Source organism: Nothobranchius furzeri, chromosome 13 (assembly GCF_043380555.1).
Source record: "Nothobranchius furzeri strain GRZ-AD chromosome 13, NfurGRZ-RIMD1, whole genome shotgun sequence".
Lineage (NCBI taxonomy): Eukaryota > Metazoa > Chordata > Actinopteri > Cyprinodontiformes > Nothobranchiidae > Nothobranchius > Nothobranchius furzeri.
Window position 1 is genome coordinate 29,494,069 of NC_091753.1, and position 12,468 is coordinate 29,506,536.

The 12,468-nt window shown below is 40.1% G+C and overlaps 1 protein-coding gene across 4 annotated transcripts in view; it reads left to right on the plus strand.

Moving 5' to 3' along the window:
* The window catches only part of kcnab1a (potassium voltage-gated channel subfamily A regulatory beta subunit 1a), a 183,842-nt gene that overhangs the window by 150,277 nt on the left and 21,097 nt on the right, over positions 1-12,468 (plus strand). For 3 of the 4 annotated variants that reach the window (XM_054742793.2, XM_054742792.2, XM_015975706.3), the window contains exons 5-8: positions 1,773-1,817; positions 10,215-10,259; positions 10,736-10,779; positions 10,858-10,944. In XM_054742793.2, the coding sequence (XP_054598768.1) occupies positions 1,773-1,817; positions 10,215-10,259; positions 10,736-10,779; positions 10,858-10,944 (221 nt within the window). Of the gene's footprint in view, positions 1-1,772; positions 1,818-10,214; positions 10,260-10,735; positions 10,945-12,468 lie in introns of all 4 variants that reach the window. The other variant, XM_054742791.2, reaches the window with a different exon arrangement.

Here is a 12,468-nt window from a genome sequence, read left to right on the forward strand (position 1 = left end):
GTTTTATTTATTATTATGTGAACTTGATCAACATGTGTTTGTTGTTGTTCAGGCAGGCCACAGGCTGCAGCGAGCATTTAACAAATCCTAGTTTGAATCAATAAAAAACGATTCAAGGAATTTATTCGAACCATTTGAATATTCGTTTCAATATTTCAGCCCTATTAGCTCTGTTAGCAACTAGTTGACCGGATTTAACCGTTAAAATCCCAGTTAACTGGTTCAAAAAATTGAAAACATTCATCATGAGAGCGAACATACCTTTATTTTTCTCCTCTTTTTTTCTTTTTTTATTCCTGAATCGGGCACCTGTTGGGTTTTAGCCTTTTTATGTTCATCTCTTCTGTTTGGCTCTTGACTCAATAAGTTTCCTTTAGTCATGACTAAACAATTTGACCTTGATGGGGGGGTGACCACAAAATCATTTTGTTTTTCCTTTTTTTATTCGGCCATTTCACACAATTCAGAAACACCTGAAAGAATGATAGGCCTGTGTTTATGATATTATGAATGAAATGTGGAAGAACATCAAGATGTGATCGACTTTAGCCATGTTGATAGTTGATTCAGCCCCTACCAGCTCATTTCATTTGGACCCACCCAGAGGTGAATTCCCCCGCCGCACCCCTCCCCTTCCTCTTCTTCATAGACACACGGTGCACGTGAACGTTCTCAGTCAGCAGGAGCGCCTGCAGCTGCAGGGGGCGCCAACTTGCTGTTTCCAATCCAGACACTGTCATATGACAGATAATAGAAAACCTCGGTGCGGCGCAGATTTCCTTTTTTTATTTTTTATTTTTTACTCAGCGCTTGTGCGCCCCTTTTGTGTCATGAAAAAAATGCCGCCCCGGGCAACTGCCCTGTCTGCCCGTGCCTAAAACCGCTACTGTATATATATATATATGTATATCTTTCATTTTATAATTTTTTATGTGCTTTGCATAGCGAACTGTATGTTTTTTAACTTGTGCTAAATAAATAAACTAAACTAAGAAGCTTATCGAAACAACGCCACAGCAAACATGTGCTGTAATCAAAGCTAAAGGTGGTCCAACAACATTTTAGAGAGTGTGACCTTTGTTTGGAAGCAACTTTTTTGGGGCCAGGCAGTGTATATTCCTTTGTCTAGTAACTATACATAAATTGCCTTTGAGGCCTGGATTTAGTGACCACTGTTGGTGGATTCAAAGGCAAGAACCAAATAATGCAATGTGATCTGATAATCCTGGATTTGGACAAGTGTTTAGAGACCTTTTGGACTTTGTAGAACCTTAAATTTTTTGATTTACTGGCTAAACGAAATTATTCAGCTTTATTCCAAATCTTCGACACAGTTATGAAACAAAAGTTCAAAAGGATAAGAATGGGGGAAAAAATGCTATTAAGGGAAACTGGAGACTTAAAAGTTATTGCCAAGGTGTCCTGACTAAAAAGCACAAATGCGAATAAGAGAGTGATTTTTCAGCATTGGGAAAAGTCAGTAAGGAAATGTTGTCTCTTGTTCTAAAATTAGAACCTTATCAGTACATATCATACAGTAAAAATCAATTGCCTCTGCAATAATTCACTCCAACAACCGAGGGGAACCAGGGACAATGATGCAAGGTTCGGGGGCTCGTGCACTGCCTTTCTGCCCTTTTCTTAATGAATTGTCTTGCCTCGGGCCATGCTCGGTTTAATGACAGTGAATTGCTGTGTTGATGCTGTGATAGAAATGCTTCAGAGTTCAAACTGCAGTTTAATAACATAACCTCATTTGTGTTGCCTTGCAGGGCTGAAATCATTCTAGGAAACATTATCAAGAAGAAATGCTGGAGGTAAGGATGACGTCAATCAGGCTGTTTAACTCTTCTCAGTGAAAAAACGATGATGACATGAACGTCAGTGTTTAAGCTTGTTTCATTGCAAAATGTTGGGTTTTAATTTTCATTTTTGTCAGCTATGACTAAATGTCAAAATTTCCATGAAACACGCACGCACATGCAAACACTGTATCACGACACCGCAGCATGAAAAAGTCAGCGTGTGAATGCGTCTGAAGGCGTTATCACTTTCTATGAATTATGAATTTCAAACAGTCTTTTTTTCAGAGACGTTTAAACATGCTCCATTACTTTCAGCATGGAAAGGGAACATTACGCAACAAATCTAAAGAAAATCTTTACTGAATGTTGGGTCTTCATCTCAGGGATCATGAGGTTTGGACCATATTTGCTTATTATTAATGAAACAATATCAGGTCACTCCCTAGTTTTCTTAAGCTAAACACTTTACTAATGAGATGTATGACTCCTTTTGCTCATTAAACAAAAAAATTAAAATATAAAAAAGGCACATAAAAGCAGAATTATACTTTCTCAAAATCCTCTTTAATAAACATTGAAATGATCAGTTTTAAAATGATTAAAAAACAGAACGAGCATCTTTGTGTAATGGTGGTTTTAAAGCTGTACATGTGGGAACATTTAGCTGCTGTCACTTGACTCCATCATTATGCAGCTCACAGTAATGTCCTGTACCGGGCCGACTGCATTACACAAGTGGGCGTTTTGATGCTGCTACAGTTAGGACACACAGAAGCCGACATTTCAGGCTGAGTGTTCTCATGAATATGCAGAGAGGACATGTTTTATGTTGAATAATATCAGTGATAATAACAAAAACATCAACAACAACAACAACAATAATAATAATAACAACAGTAATAATAATTTAGGTTCCCAGTTTACGGTTGCACTTCCATGATTGGGTGAAAAATTTAAATTCAACTGTAACTTCATCATTATATTTCTTGCAAACAAGAATCCTACTGTGACATTTTGTCTCAGGTCAAAAAAATGGTGGCTGTCAGATAAGAAGTCCTCCCACGTGGTGAGTCAGACAGTCAGGGTGATTTGTGTTTACAATTCCAGTATTGGTCCATTACGGTATCTACAATAATTAAAGTCTCTGGGTTGTATTTATCTATTATCAGGACTAAATGAACACTTTAATTAACATTTAACCTGATTTCTCTTTGGACAACCTCAGTTTAGAGAAATAGAGATTAGTTCTAAGGAGACTGATGAGCTAACAGCTAGTCACAGAATTGATCATTAATTTAAATCACATTCACTGCGGTTCATGTATAGAACACTGAAACTTTTTAAGGATTATTTCTGATTCTAATTAGTCCCTCTAATTATGCGGGCTGAACATGAAAATAGTCTCCTACACCCAAGGGCGTCAGTTTTTTTTTTCAGAATTGCTGGGGACAATAACCATACACTTGAGTGGGGTTTAAAAATTGCTGGGGACAATATAGGCTAGCACAGGGGTCGGCGGCTCTGTAGCCGCATGCGGCTCTTCCATCCATCTGATGCTCTGTGCTTGTAAAATAATGAATGGATATTTAAATAAAAAGCTTTATATTTTACTGCATTAATTTTACATCTGTATGCTAATTCTAAATGTAAAGATTGTCTGCGTAAACCTGAACAGGTCCAACCCGGTCTTACTGTGAGACCGGGTTGACGCGTCACGCTTGTGCGTAATCATATGCGCTTCCTGAGCTGGAGGATGTCAGATTCTGGGATTCTCCTCAGACGGCTCCTGGATGCGTCGCCACATTGGAGACAGGAACAAGCGCTATTCAGCCAAAGTTTCATAATCAGGGAACATTTTCTAAGTGACAAGTCTCTCTGAGAGACCGGGTTTGGAAAACACTCGCTTCAGTGGGAGGAACCTTCTCACATGCGCTCTGGTTCTGAGAGCCTGGATTTGTATTCTGAACAGTCTAAACATGTTTTAAAAAGAAACGTATGACAAAAGTGGTACCTGCTCAGTAAAACCACCAACAGGGTGAAAAATATCAAAATATTGTAGGCAGAGACGGGTTACAACTTCTGGATCATCTTTATATAAATCGTTTTATTGATTATCTTCTTATGAAAGATAACTTTGACGTACACAAGCGACCAGGCGCGTGGGAGATGTTGTCTGTGCCTAAAATAATTTGATGTTATTCATCTTGTTAGTTTAATTTCCATAATAGCGGAGCAGGTGCGAATTTTAGACGTGTCACGCAGGTCTCCGTTTTAAACATGTTTAAACTGTTCAGAATACAAATCCAGGCTTTGTCTCGTTAGTTTGGTGTAACTAAAGTTTGTACTGAATGAAACTTTACATTAAACCATGTTGAAAAGAAAAGGATCCGATTAAATCATTTCCCCTCATTTACAGTCATGAAGTGCAGTGCACGTGGCTCTGGGGTTAATCAAGTTTAGTTGTTTCTCTTTGCAACAATCTTCACAAGAAGGCAAAACAGTTAAATGGCAGGTTACAGATATTTCCATTTGACTGTATTTTGACGGATAAACTCAAGGATGCTGGCTGTTTTGAAAGAATTACCCCGACGCACACTGATGCGCATGGATGAGCTTGGAAAAATGTTCTTTTTATGAAATTATTCAACTTTGGCTGAACAGCGCTTTTTCCCGTCTCTAATATGGGGACGCATGACGCATCCAGTCTGAGGCAGAATAGCAGCTCAGAAAGCACCTGTAGAGACATTTGATTACGCACAAAGTTTATGTGGAGCAGAAGCGGTCGGGCCACGGCAGGTGGAACGTTCCTAGCCTACATGAAGTGAAACTGTTTAATTGTAACATTAATATGTTACTGGACATGCTGGTCTGGTTGGTTAGACCAGTGTTTGAAGTGGAAAACACACACACACACACACACACACACACACACACACACACACACACACACACACACACACACACACACACACACACCAATTAAAATAATGCTGATAGCATGGACTAGAAGACAGGTGATGGTTTACGTATTTAAATGATGATCAGGCTGCTGTAAAATGTAATCTCCATCCACATCCAGACACAATTATCCTCTATTCTTTCTCTAGTTGCTCTGCTCTTGTCTGGGCTGACAGCTGACGGTGCGCGCGGCGCGCCTAACGGCTGTGGTGCACATTTTACTCATTTGGAGAGGTGGGCTGGATGCTTTGCGTTTACTGGAAGATGGTCCACTTAACGCACGGGTGTAGACTACATATTAATGACAAATGAATGAAAATTAAACTGGGAGTTTTTACTTCATATTTTAGAAATAAAAATGACGGGGGAACACATTTATGACGTATTTTTAAACAAAATTTTCTAGCGCGACCTGCCTGCTTCACTAATTCACTGCTTATTAAGGTCCGTCCAGAATTACGGTGGCCCACCCAAAAATGAAAACCTGGCACCGCGCCAGTTATAAACCTCTGCAAATTGTTGTTCTTCACTTTATCAAACTCAGACTTTGTACAGCTAATGTCAAGATGTAAAATTATGAATTCAATTGAGCTCTCCTTCCCTCCCTATCCTGGAAACCTGACATCGGCTTTCAGAAGCGGGAGGTGAAGAAGGAGATGAGGCAAACAGAGTGAGTGCGACCTAAAGAAACCAGACTGGTGTGGAGGTGAGCAAAACAGCTGGAAAAGTGTGGGTGTTGAATCCCCCACGGGTGCAATGTCCATGCGAGCGACCGGTACCGGCTGCTGTCAACTGGTTGTGAGCAGCTCTCTGCTGTCTGAGGGTAGGCCCCGCCCACAACGCTGCAGCCGCTGCGGCTACTGCGGTGTTTTCTTTACTGTGGGAAACGGGTAATAATGGCTCTTTAATGGGAACAGGTTGCCGACCCCTGGTATAAGATCTGAGCTGGTAAAACAAAAATCCTCATCAGCAGGCTTTTTTGAAAGTGGGGGGGACACAGCTGCCAATCACAAATTTTGCCAGGGACATGTCCCCGGCATCCCCGGTTAAAATGACGCCTATGCCTACACCTATCTCCTGCATTAACTTCTGATTGAAAATAGACAGTGAAAATCTAGGATTTAAAAATTGTGACAGATCTATGTCACACTGTCACTTATCATTCATAGACTCACGGGAAGGCTGTTGTTGTTTTAATGAACGGGAATCATCAGAGAACATCTCGGCTAGTTTAAGCTAACTGTTAGCATTACCAATTTCACCACACAGCAGAAGTCCTCCAGGCTTGTGCTATTTGTGGAGATACAACATCCATGTCGCAAGTCAGTGGTAGAGTCGCTTTGATGTTACCCTATCCAAGGCGAGATGTTCAAATATCAGGAAACAAGACTCAAAGAAGACAGCCGAATAACCACAAAACCACTGCCAACTGCTTTTATTGAGCTGAGATCAGTGGACTCCGTGGTCTCAGCAGCTGAAAACTCACCTGTTCAGGCTGGCTTTTGCGTAACCTTCATCGCCACCCTCTCCTTATTCTGCTCTTATTCCGCCTTTGCCGGGATCCACTGATTTCCCTCTTTTCTATTCATTTTCTCTCGCCATTTCCTTAAAAACATTTTTTAGACACAGATTTATTTTTTTCTCATTTAAATTTTTTTTTAATCTTTTTTGTAATTGTCTTTGTTTTTGTGAAGCACCTCATGATTTTTATCATGAGTGGCACTATATAAAAGATAATTTTCTTTCTTTCTTTCTTTCTTTCTTTCTTATTGGGCGTTAATGTACTCATGGGTTGTATCTAAAAATGCAAACAGAGATTTAGCAGTGACAATACAATTTGCAGTTTTCAAAAATCACCAAAGGAATGGCCCAGTTTATGGAAAGGCCAAATCAGAGGTAAGATTTAAAAGCCATTACGTGGTTTTAAAGGGATTTGAACTAAGCAGTAACTGAGAAAATAAACCTAAGCAGCTTGAAAACAAAAATGTTATTTCTTAACACTGATAGCTTCTCCTAGCATTCAGACTCACAACTCTACATAAAAATCACACCCTGATGAGGAATTCTGGGATTATGGGGTCTCAGATTTATTGCATGGATTCTCATAATGTCTTTGGGCTGCAAAGCTCTGCTTGTCAAACAGAGACCCAATCTCAGCACTCGCACTTGCACCCTTGTGCCCTTCAATAGCGCGTTCCCGGCCAGGGGTGCGAGTGCGTAGGGTGTCCCGATTCTCAAGTGCAGAAGTTGACCATGCCCTCATTGCACCCTTAATCTGCACTTCACCCAAATCCACAGCGATGCGGACCTCGAGCAAGGGTAATACCCACAAGTCATTGCTGCAGGAGAAAAGGCTCAAGTTCCTTTTCTGAAAATATGTAATTTTTAATGAAATTAGTTAATTTTAGGATGAATAGTTTATACTCTGAATGTTTTAGACAAAGCAGCAATGAAGTTACATTTATTTCAAGCAATTCAAATCAAATCAAATCAACTTCATTTATATAGCACTTTTCATACAAAAAAATGCTACTCAAAGGACCCCAGAGGAACAGGTATCCTAACTCACCATAAAAGTCCTGTCTGTGAGGTAGGATGTGAACCAACTGTGAACAGCACCAGAGAGGCCGATTTGTTTTAAACGGGTTAAAAGAATAGTGTGGTCTACTGTATCAAAGGCAGCGCTTAGATCCAGCAGAACCAACACTGTTGCCCTCCGAGCATCATAATTTGTTCTAAAATCATTTAAAATCTTCAGAAGGGCCGTCTCAGTGCTGTGGTTCACCCTAAAACAAGACTGAAATTTCTCTAGGACATGTTGGTGGTTGATAAAATCATTAAGTTGTATTAAAACAAGCTTCTCTAAAATTTTGCTTAAAAATGGTAAGTTGGATACCGGTCGAAAATAGTTAAAGTCATTAAAATCTAAATTGCTCTTCTTCAACAGGGATCTGACCACCGCCCATTTAAAAGCAGCAGGAAAGACCCCCGTCTGAAGGGAACAGTTCATCAAAGTTAAAATCTCATCTCTAAAAGAGTCACAAAATTGTTTAAAAAACCTTGTGGGAACAGGGTCCAGAACACACGTGGTAGGCCTCACTGAGGAGAAAACTTTATCAATAGTCTCAACTTCAACCAAGACAAAACTGTCCAGTGTTTCCTCAGGTAGACACACACTCTCAGATTGATCGGGAGCAACATGACATTGGGAGGAAAAAATGTTACGTCTGATGGTGTCTACCTTCCCTCTGAAGTGGGCTGCAAACTCCTCACAGAGAGCATCCGAGGGGGTTTTCTGGAGAGAACTAAATTCACGACCCAAAATATTTGTAATTGTAGAAAACAGAACTTTGGGATTATTTTTGTGTTCAGAGATGATTTTAGAAAAGTAATTATTTCTGGAATTTCTAACAGCTTTATTGTAGGATTTTAATAATTCAGTGTATATTTGTTTATTAATTGTGTTGTTATATTTCCTCCATTTTCTCTCCGCCACCCTGCAAGATCTTTTCAACATTTTTAAGTTTTCATTGCTCCAAAGGGAAGCCGGTTTTGGCTGTAGCTTTTTAATTTTAGGTGGAGCGAGCAGATCCAGAGTAGATTCAAGTCTACTGTTAAAATCATTGAAGATAAAATCACAGGGGGCATTTAAATTAATAGGAGGGATCTTTTTAAAAGTTTCCAGAAAACCAGCAGCCACTTCAGGGGTGAGATGGTGTTTCATTACAGTTCTCACAGATGTCTCCTGCTGAATTATACTGGTGATGCCAAAAAACACACAGAAATGATCTGAGATCGCTAAATCCACGACAGAGGACACACCGGTGGACAGACCATACGTGATGACCAAGTCCAGGGTGTGTCCTCTGTCGTGGGTTGGTTGTGCAACATGTTGTATAAAATCCATATAACTCAAAATGTTTAAAAATTCAGTGGTAAAAGGGTCTGCAGGGTCATCTATGTGTAAATTAAAATCACCAGCTAAAATAATACTATCAAAAGAGTTGTGCAGAATTGATAAAAACTCAGAAAATTCCTGTATAAAAAGTGCACTGTGCCTCGGAGGCCTATAAACAGTAACACATAAAATCTGAAGATCGCTAAAAATGGCTGCACAATATTCGAATGTGGTGTAGTTATCAAATAAAACATGTTTTGCGGAAAGTGTGGAAGAGCTTATAAGAGCAGTTCCGCCTCCCTTTTTTCCATTTCTTATTGAATAAGTAAAATTAAAGTTTGGTGGGGAGGCCTCTGACAGAACAGCAGGAGCATCCGAACTCAGCCATGTTTCTGTCAAAAATGCACATTTAAAGTGATTATCTAAAATTAGGTCATTTATAATAAAAGTTTTGTTCAGCAGAGAGCGAACATTTAAAAGAGCCACATTGATAGTAACTAAAGATGCAGTGACTGTGTGATTTACTGGGGGTGAGATTCTTGACAACTGTTTAAGATTATTAAGATTAGACCGGTTAGTTTTATGTTAATGTGATCGCTTTCTGCTGATGACGGGTATGTGAGAGGTGTGCAAGGGTCCAAGTCCAATATGTGGGTTACTGTTAAAATCATAACTGGGTTCATAGGATCCTGGACCTGTGGGACATCATGATGTGGGGGGAGGAGGTTGGAGCATGTGGGTAGCTGGGGGTGGTGTGGTGGGTAAAGGTGGTCGTGGGCAGGCCAGGCTCATTTTAAGTGTGTGGGTACCCTGTCTATTTAGATGGAGTCCGTCAGGCCCAAACAGATGCTTCCTGCCCCAAAAATATTAAAATCGTCAATAAAAGCAATGTTGTGCTGCACAGTGATAGAAGAAAGCCAGGATAAAATTCGGCTAAAATGTCCAATTCCTCTATCAACCGTGGGGATGGGGCCAGAGATAAAAACACACAGATGGGTGGTTTTTAAAAGGCTAAAAAGATGGGTAAAATCACGCTTGAGGAGTTCAGACTGCTGCATGCGGGTGTCGTTGGTGCCGGCGTGGATTATAATTTTACTCACTGTTGGGTGATTGTGGATGAGGTCTGGGATCCGTTTGGCCATGTCCATGACTTTCGCTCCGGGAAAACTGTGAGTGACGGCTCCACTCATCCTGATGTGTTTGATGATTGAGTCTCCGATGATGAGGGTCCTTGGTGGCGGGTCGGCTTACTTTGTTGTTTGTTTGAAAGTTGTTAATAAAGATTTTTGAAAAAGTTTTACAGCAACCAGCATCCCGGCATGCGTTGCGATTGATGACGCAATGCTCCCTGTCTCAATTCGGCAATTATTTGCACACTTGTGTACCACGCACTTGAACCCTACTGCGCACTTTCTCCAAGTGCACTTTGCTGAAGACCGCAGGGTGCAGTGCGAGTATTGAGATTGGACCAGATTGAACTTCTGTGAAGATGCATGTGTCACTCACCTGCTCATGTTGTTCCTGTTTTCTGTTCTTTCTCTCTACTTCTTTAGACGGTCGAGTTTGGTCATTACAACAAAACTTTACTGGGGAGGAAAGTAAGTTGGAAAATCTGTTTCATAACCCCAACACTCGGAGTGAGGGGTTGTCCTGCTTCATAAGATCCTATCCAACTGGGTCTTGTGATAGGAAAGAAATAATAAAATAATTCCTTTTTCTTTAAATGTTTTCAATCCTGTTAGAAGTTTTGGTCCTCTGTGCTTCCTGTAGGGCTTTTATGCCTAAAGATGTTTGGCAGCTGAGTGTGCACTGACCCATTTACATGAAACACCCCTAATCGCACCATTTCACAGCAACCAACATGTCAGAATTTGCATGAAAATGTTGGATTAAAAACATTTTTTCTGCAACTCAGCTGTCAAACTGCACCTTAGTGGTGGAGTAGGCCTACACGGTTCCTAGAAAGTAGAAATCAATCCATGTTGATTTTCTGTATTTAATTGTTCATGGCTCCTTTGAAGGAACACTAACTGGATGAGTTTAAAATGTATTAATGACCATTTTTTCCTATCAGAGCAGAAACAGAAAGAGGATTGTCGAGGAAACACATTATTGAAGGTAACAATGCTTTAACCGGGGATTTTCCACCTTTAGCCAGTTTTTCTAAGTTCAGTTTTGCATCTCTTTGTCCGTCAGGCCTAAAAGGTTCTCTACAGAGGTTGCAGATGGAGTACGTAGATGTAGTCTTTGCCAATCGCCCAGACAGCAATACTCCCATGGAGGGTGAGTCGGTTCATCAACTTTTATTCAACGAAACAATCAAATAAGGAGTCATTTATACTTTCTGAGATCACAGTCTAACTGAAATTATCTCACGTCTGACTTGAGAAACAAATAAAAATACTATTAACACATAACAAATTATTAATATTACAAAATCCTTTTTATTTTGACTCAAACTTACTTAGAACAGGCAGAGTGGTAAAACAACACAAATTATGATTTGTGTCTGAAAAGATTAAAAAAATAACGTATTTCTCTGCAGAACATCCTTCCACCACTGAAACCAGTTTTGTTTTTATTTTGTGTTTCAGATCTGGAGCTAAACTCACAAAATTATTTCTTGAAGGTCACTCCGTGTTTCTGTTAGAGCTGTTGCTCATCATTTTTCAGACTTTTTGGTTGGAAATCGAAGCAGATTGCAGTTAAAAGGGAGTCGATCCTCTTGTGAAGACAAAGAGGGCAGGGTGAGGGCCGGAGACAAGAGGGAACAAAAGAAATAGGTTTTTGTTATCTGCAGTGTGTTATTTCCTTTGGCAGGATGGAGTTGTTAATTATCACCTGCCAAACTAAAGAAAATAAATAAGGGCCTATAATTCCAAGTTATTAAGTCCTTGACTCAGTACTTTCTTCTGATTTGTTCCTTTAACTTTTTCTTATGTCTCCTTATTTGCAGTGAGTTTCTGTCATTTTTTGCAAAACATAATCTGCTGTGTCAGAACCAGCTAAGAGTGGAGAACAAGAGTCCTGCCATGCAGGAGGGTGTTATAACTGGAGTGAGCGCGTCGCAGTGATGAACAGCCTTAATGACAGCCCTAATTTGAGTTTTTGCTGGCTCTGACTGCTGCGTGCCTGCCCAGTCAGCAGTGTTGGAGCTAATTGCAGCATTAAAAATGTGGCAGCTTAAAAGTTATCGAGAAGCATTAGTGTGTGAGCTTGTTAGTTTATCCCCATAGTCGTTAGAGACTGGAGAGGGTTAGGGTTTGTGATTAGTGGATAACAAAACTACATCAAAAATCAGACCTTGCTGTTTTGCTTAACTTTTTTTGTGTTTTACTTTTTAATCTCCTTTTCCAGGTTTCATTGAGCCTGCACTCACACACGCGCACGCACACACACACACACACACACACACACACACACACACACACACACACACACACACACACACACACACACACACACAAAGCGTATTCCCTTTCATTGTTTGCTTTAGGCTTTACTGATTGTTTGGTTGTGAGATTTTATTCATCTCTTTTCTCAGCCGTCTTTTCATGTGCTGATTAAAAATACGGAACCCACCTGCCCAAAGAGAACATCAAACATGTGTCTGAGGTTATTCTGCTCCTGCAATATCTTTTATTGGTAAAATAATTTAAGGAGCCCAACTTTTAATGGAGTTCCAGCCCCAGAATGATCCTTTTCATTCATATTTGACAGTTTTTCCTGATTCCGTTTAGATTATGTGAGCTTTACTGATTCTAACAGCTGTTCACAACAAATAGGCCTGTGGATATGACCCTGTTG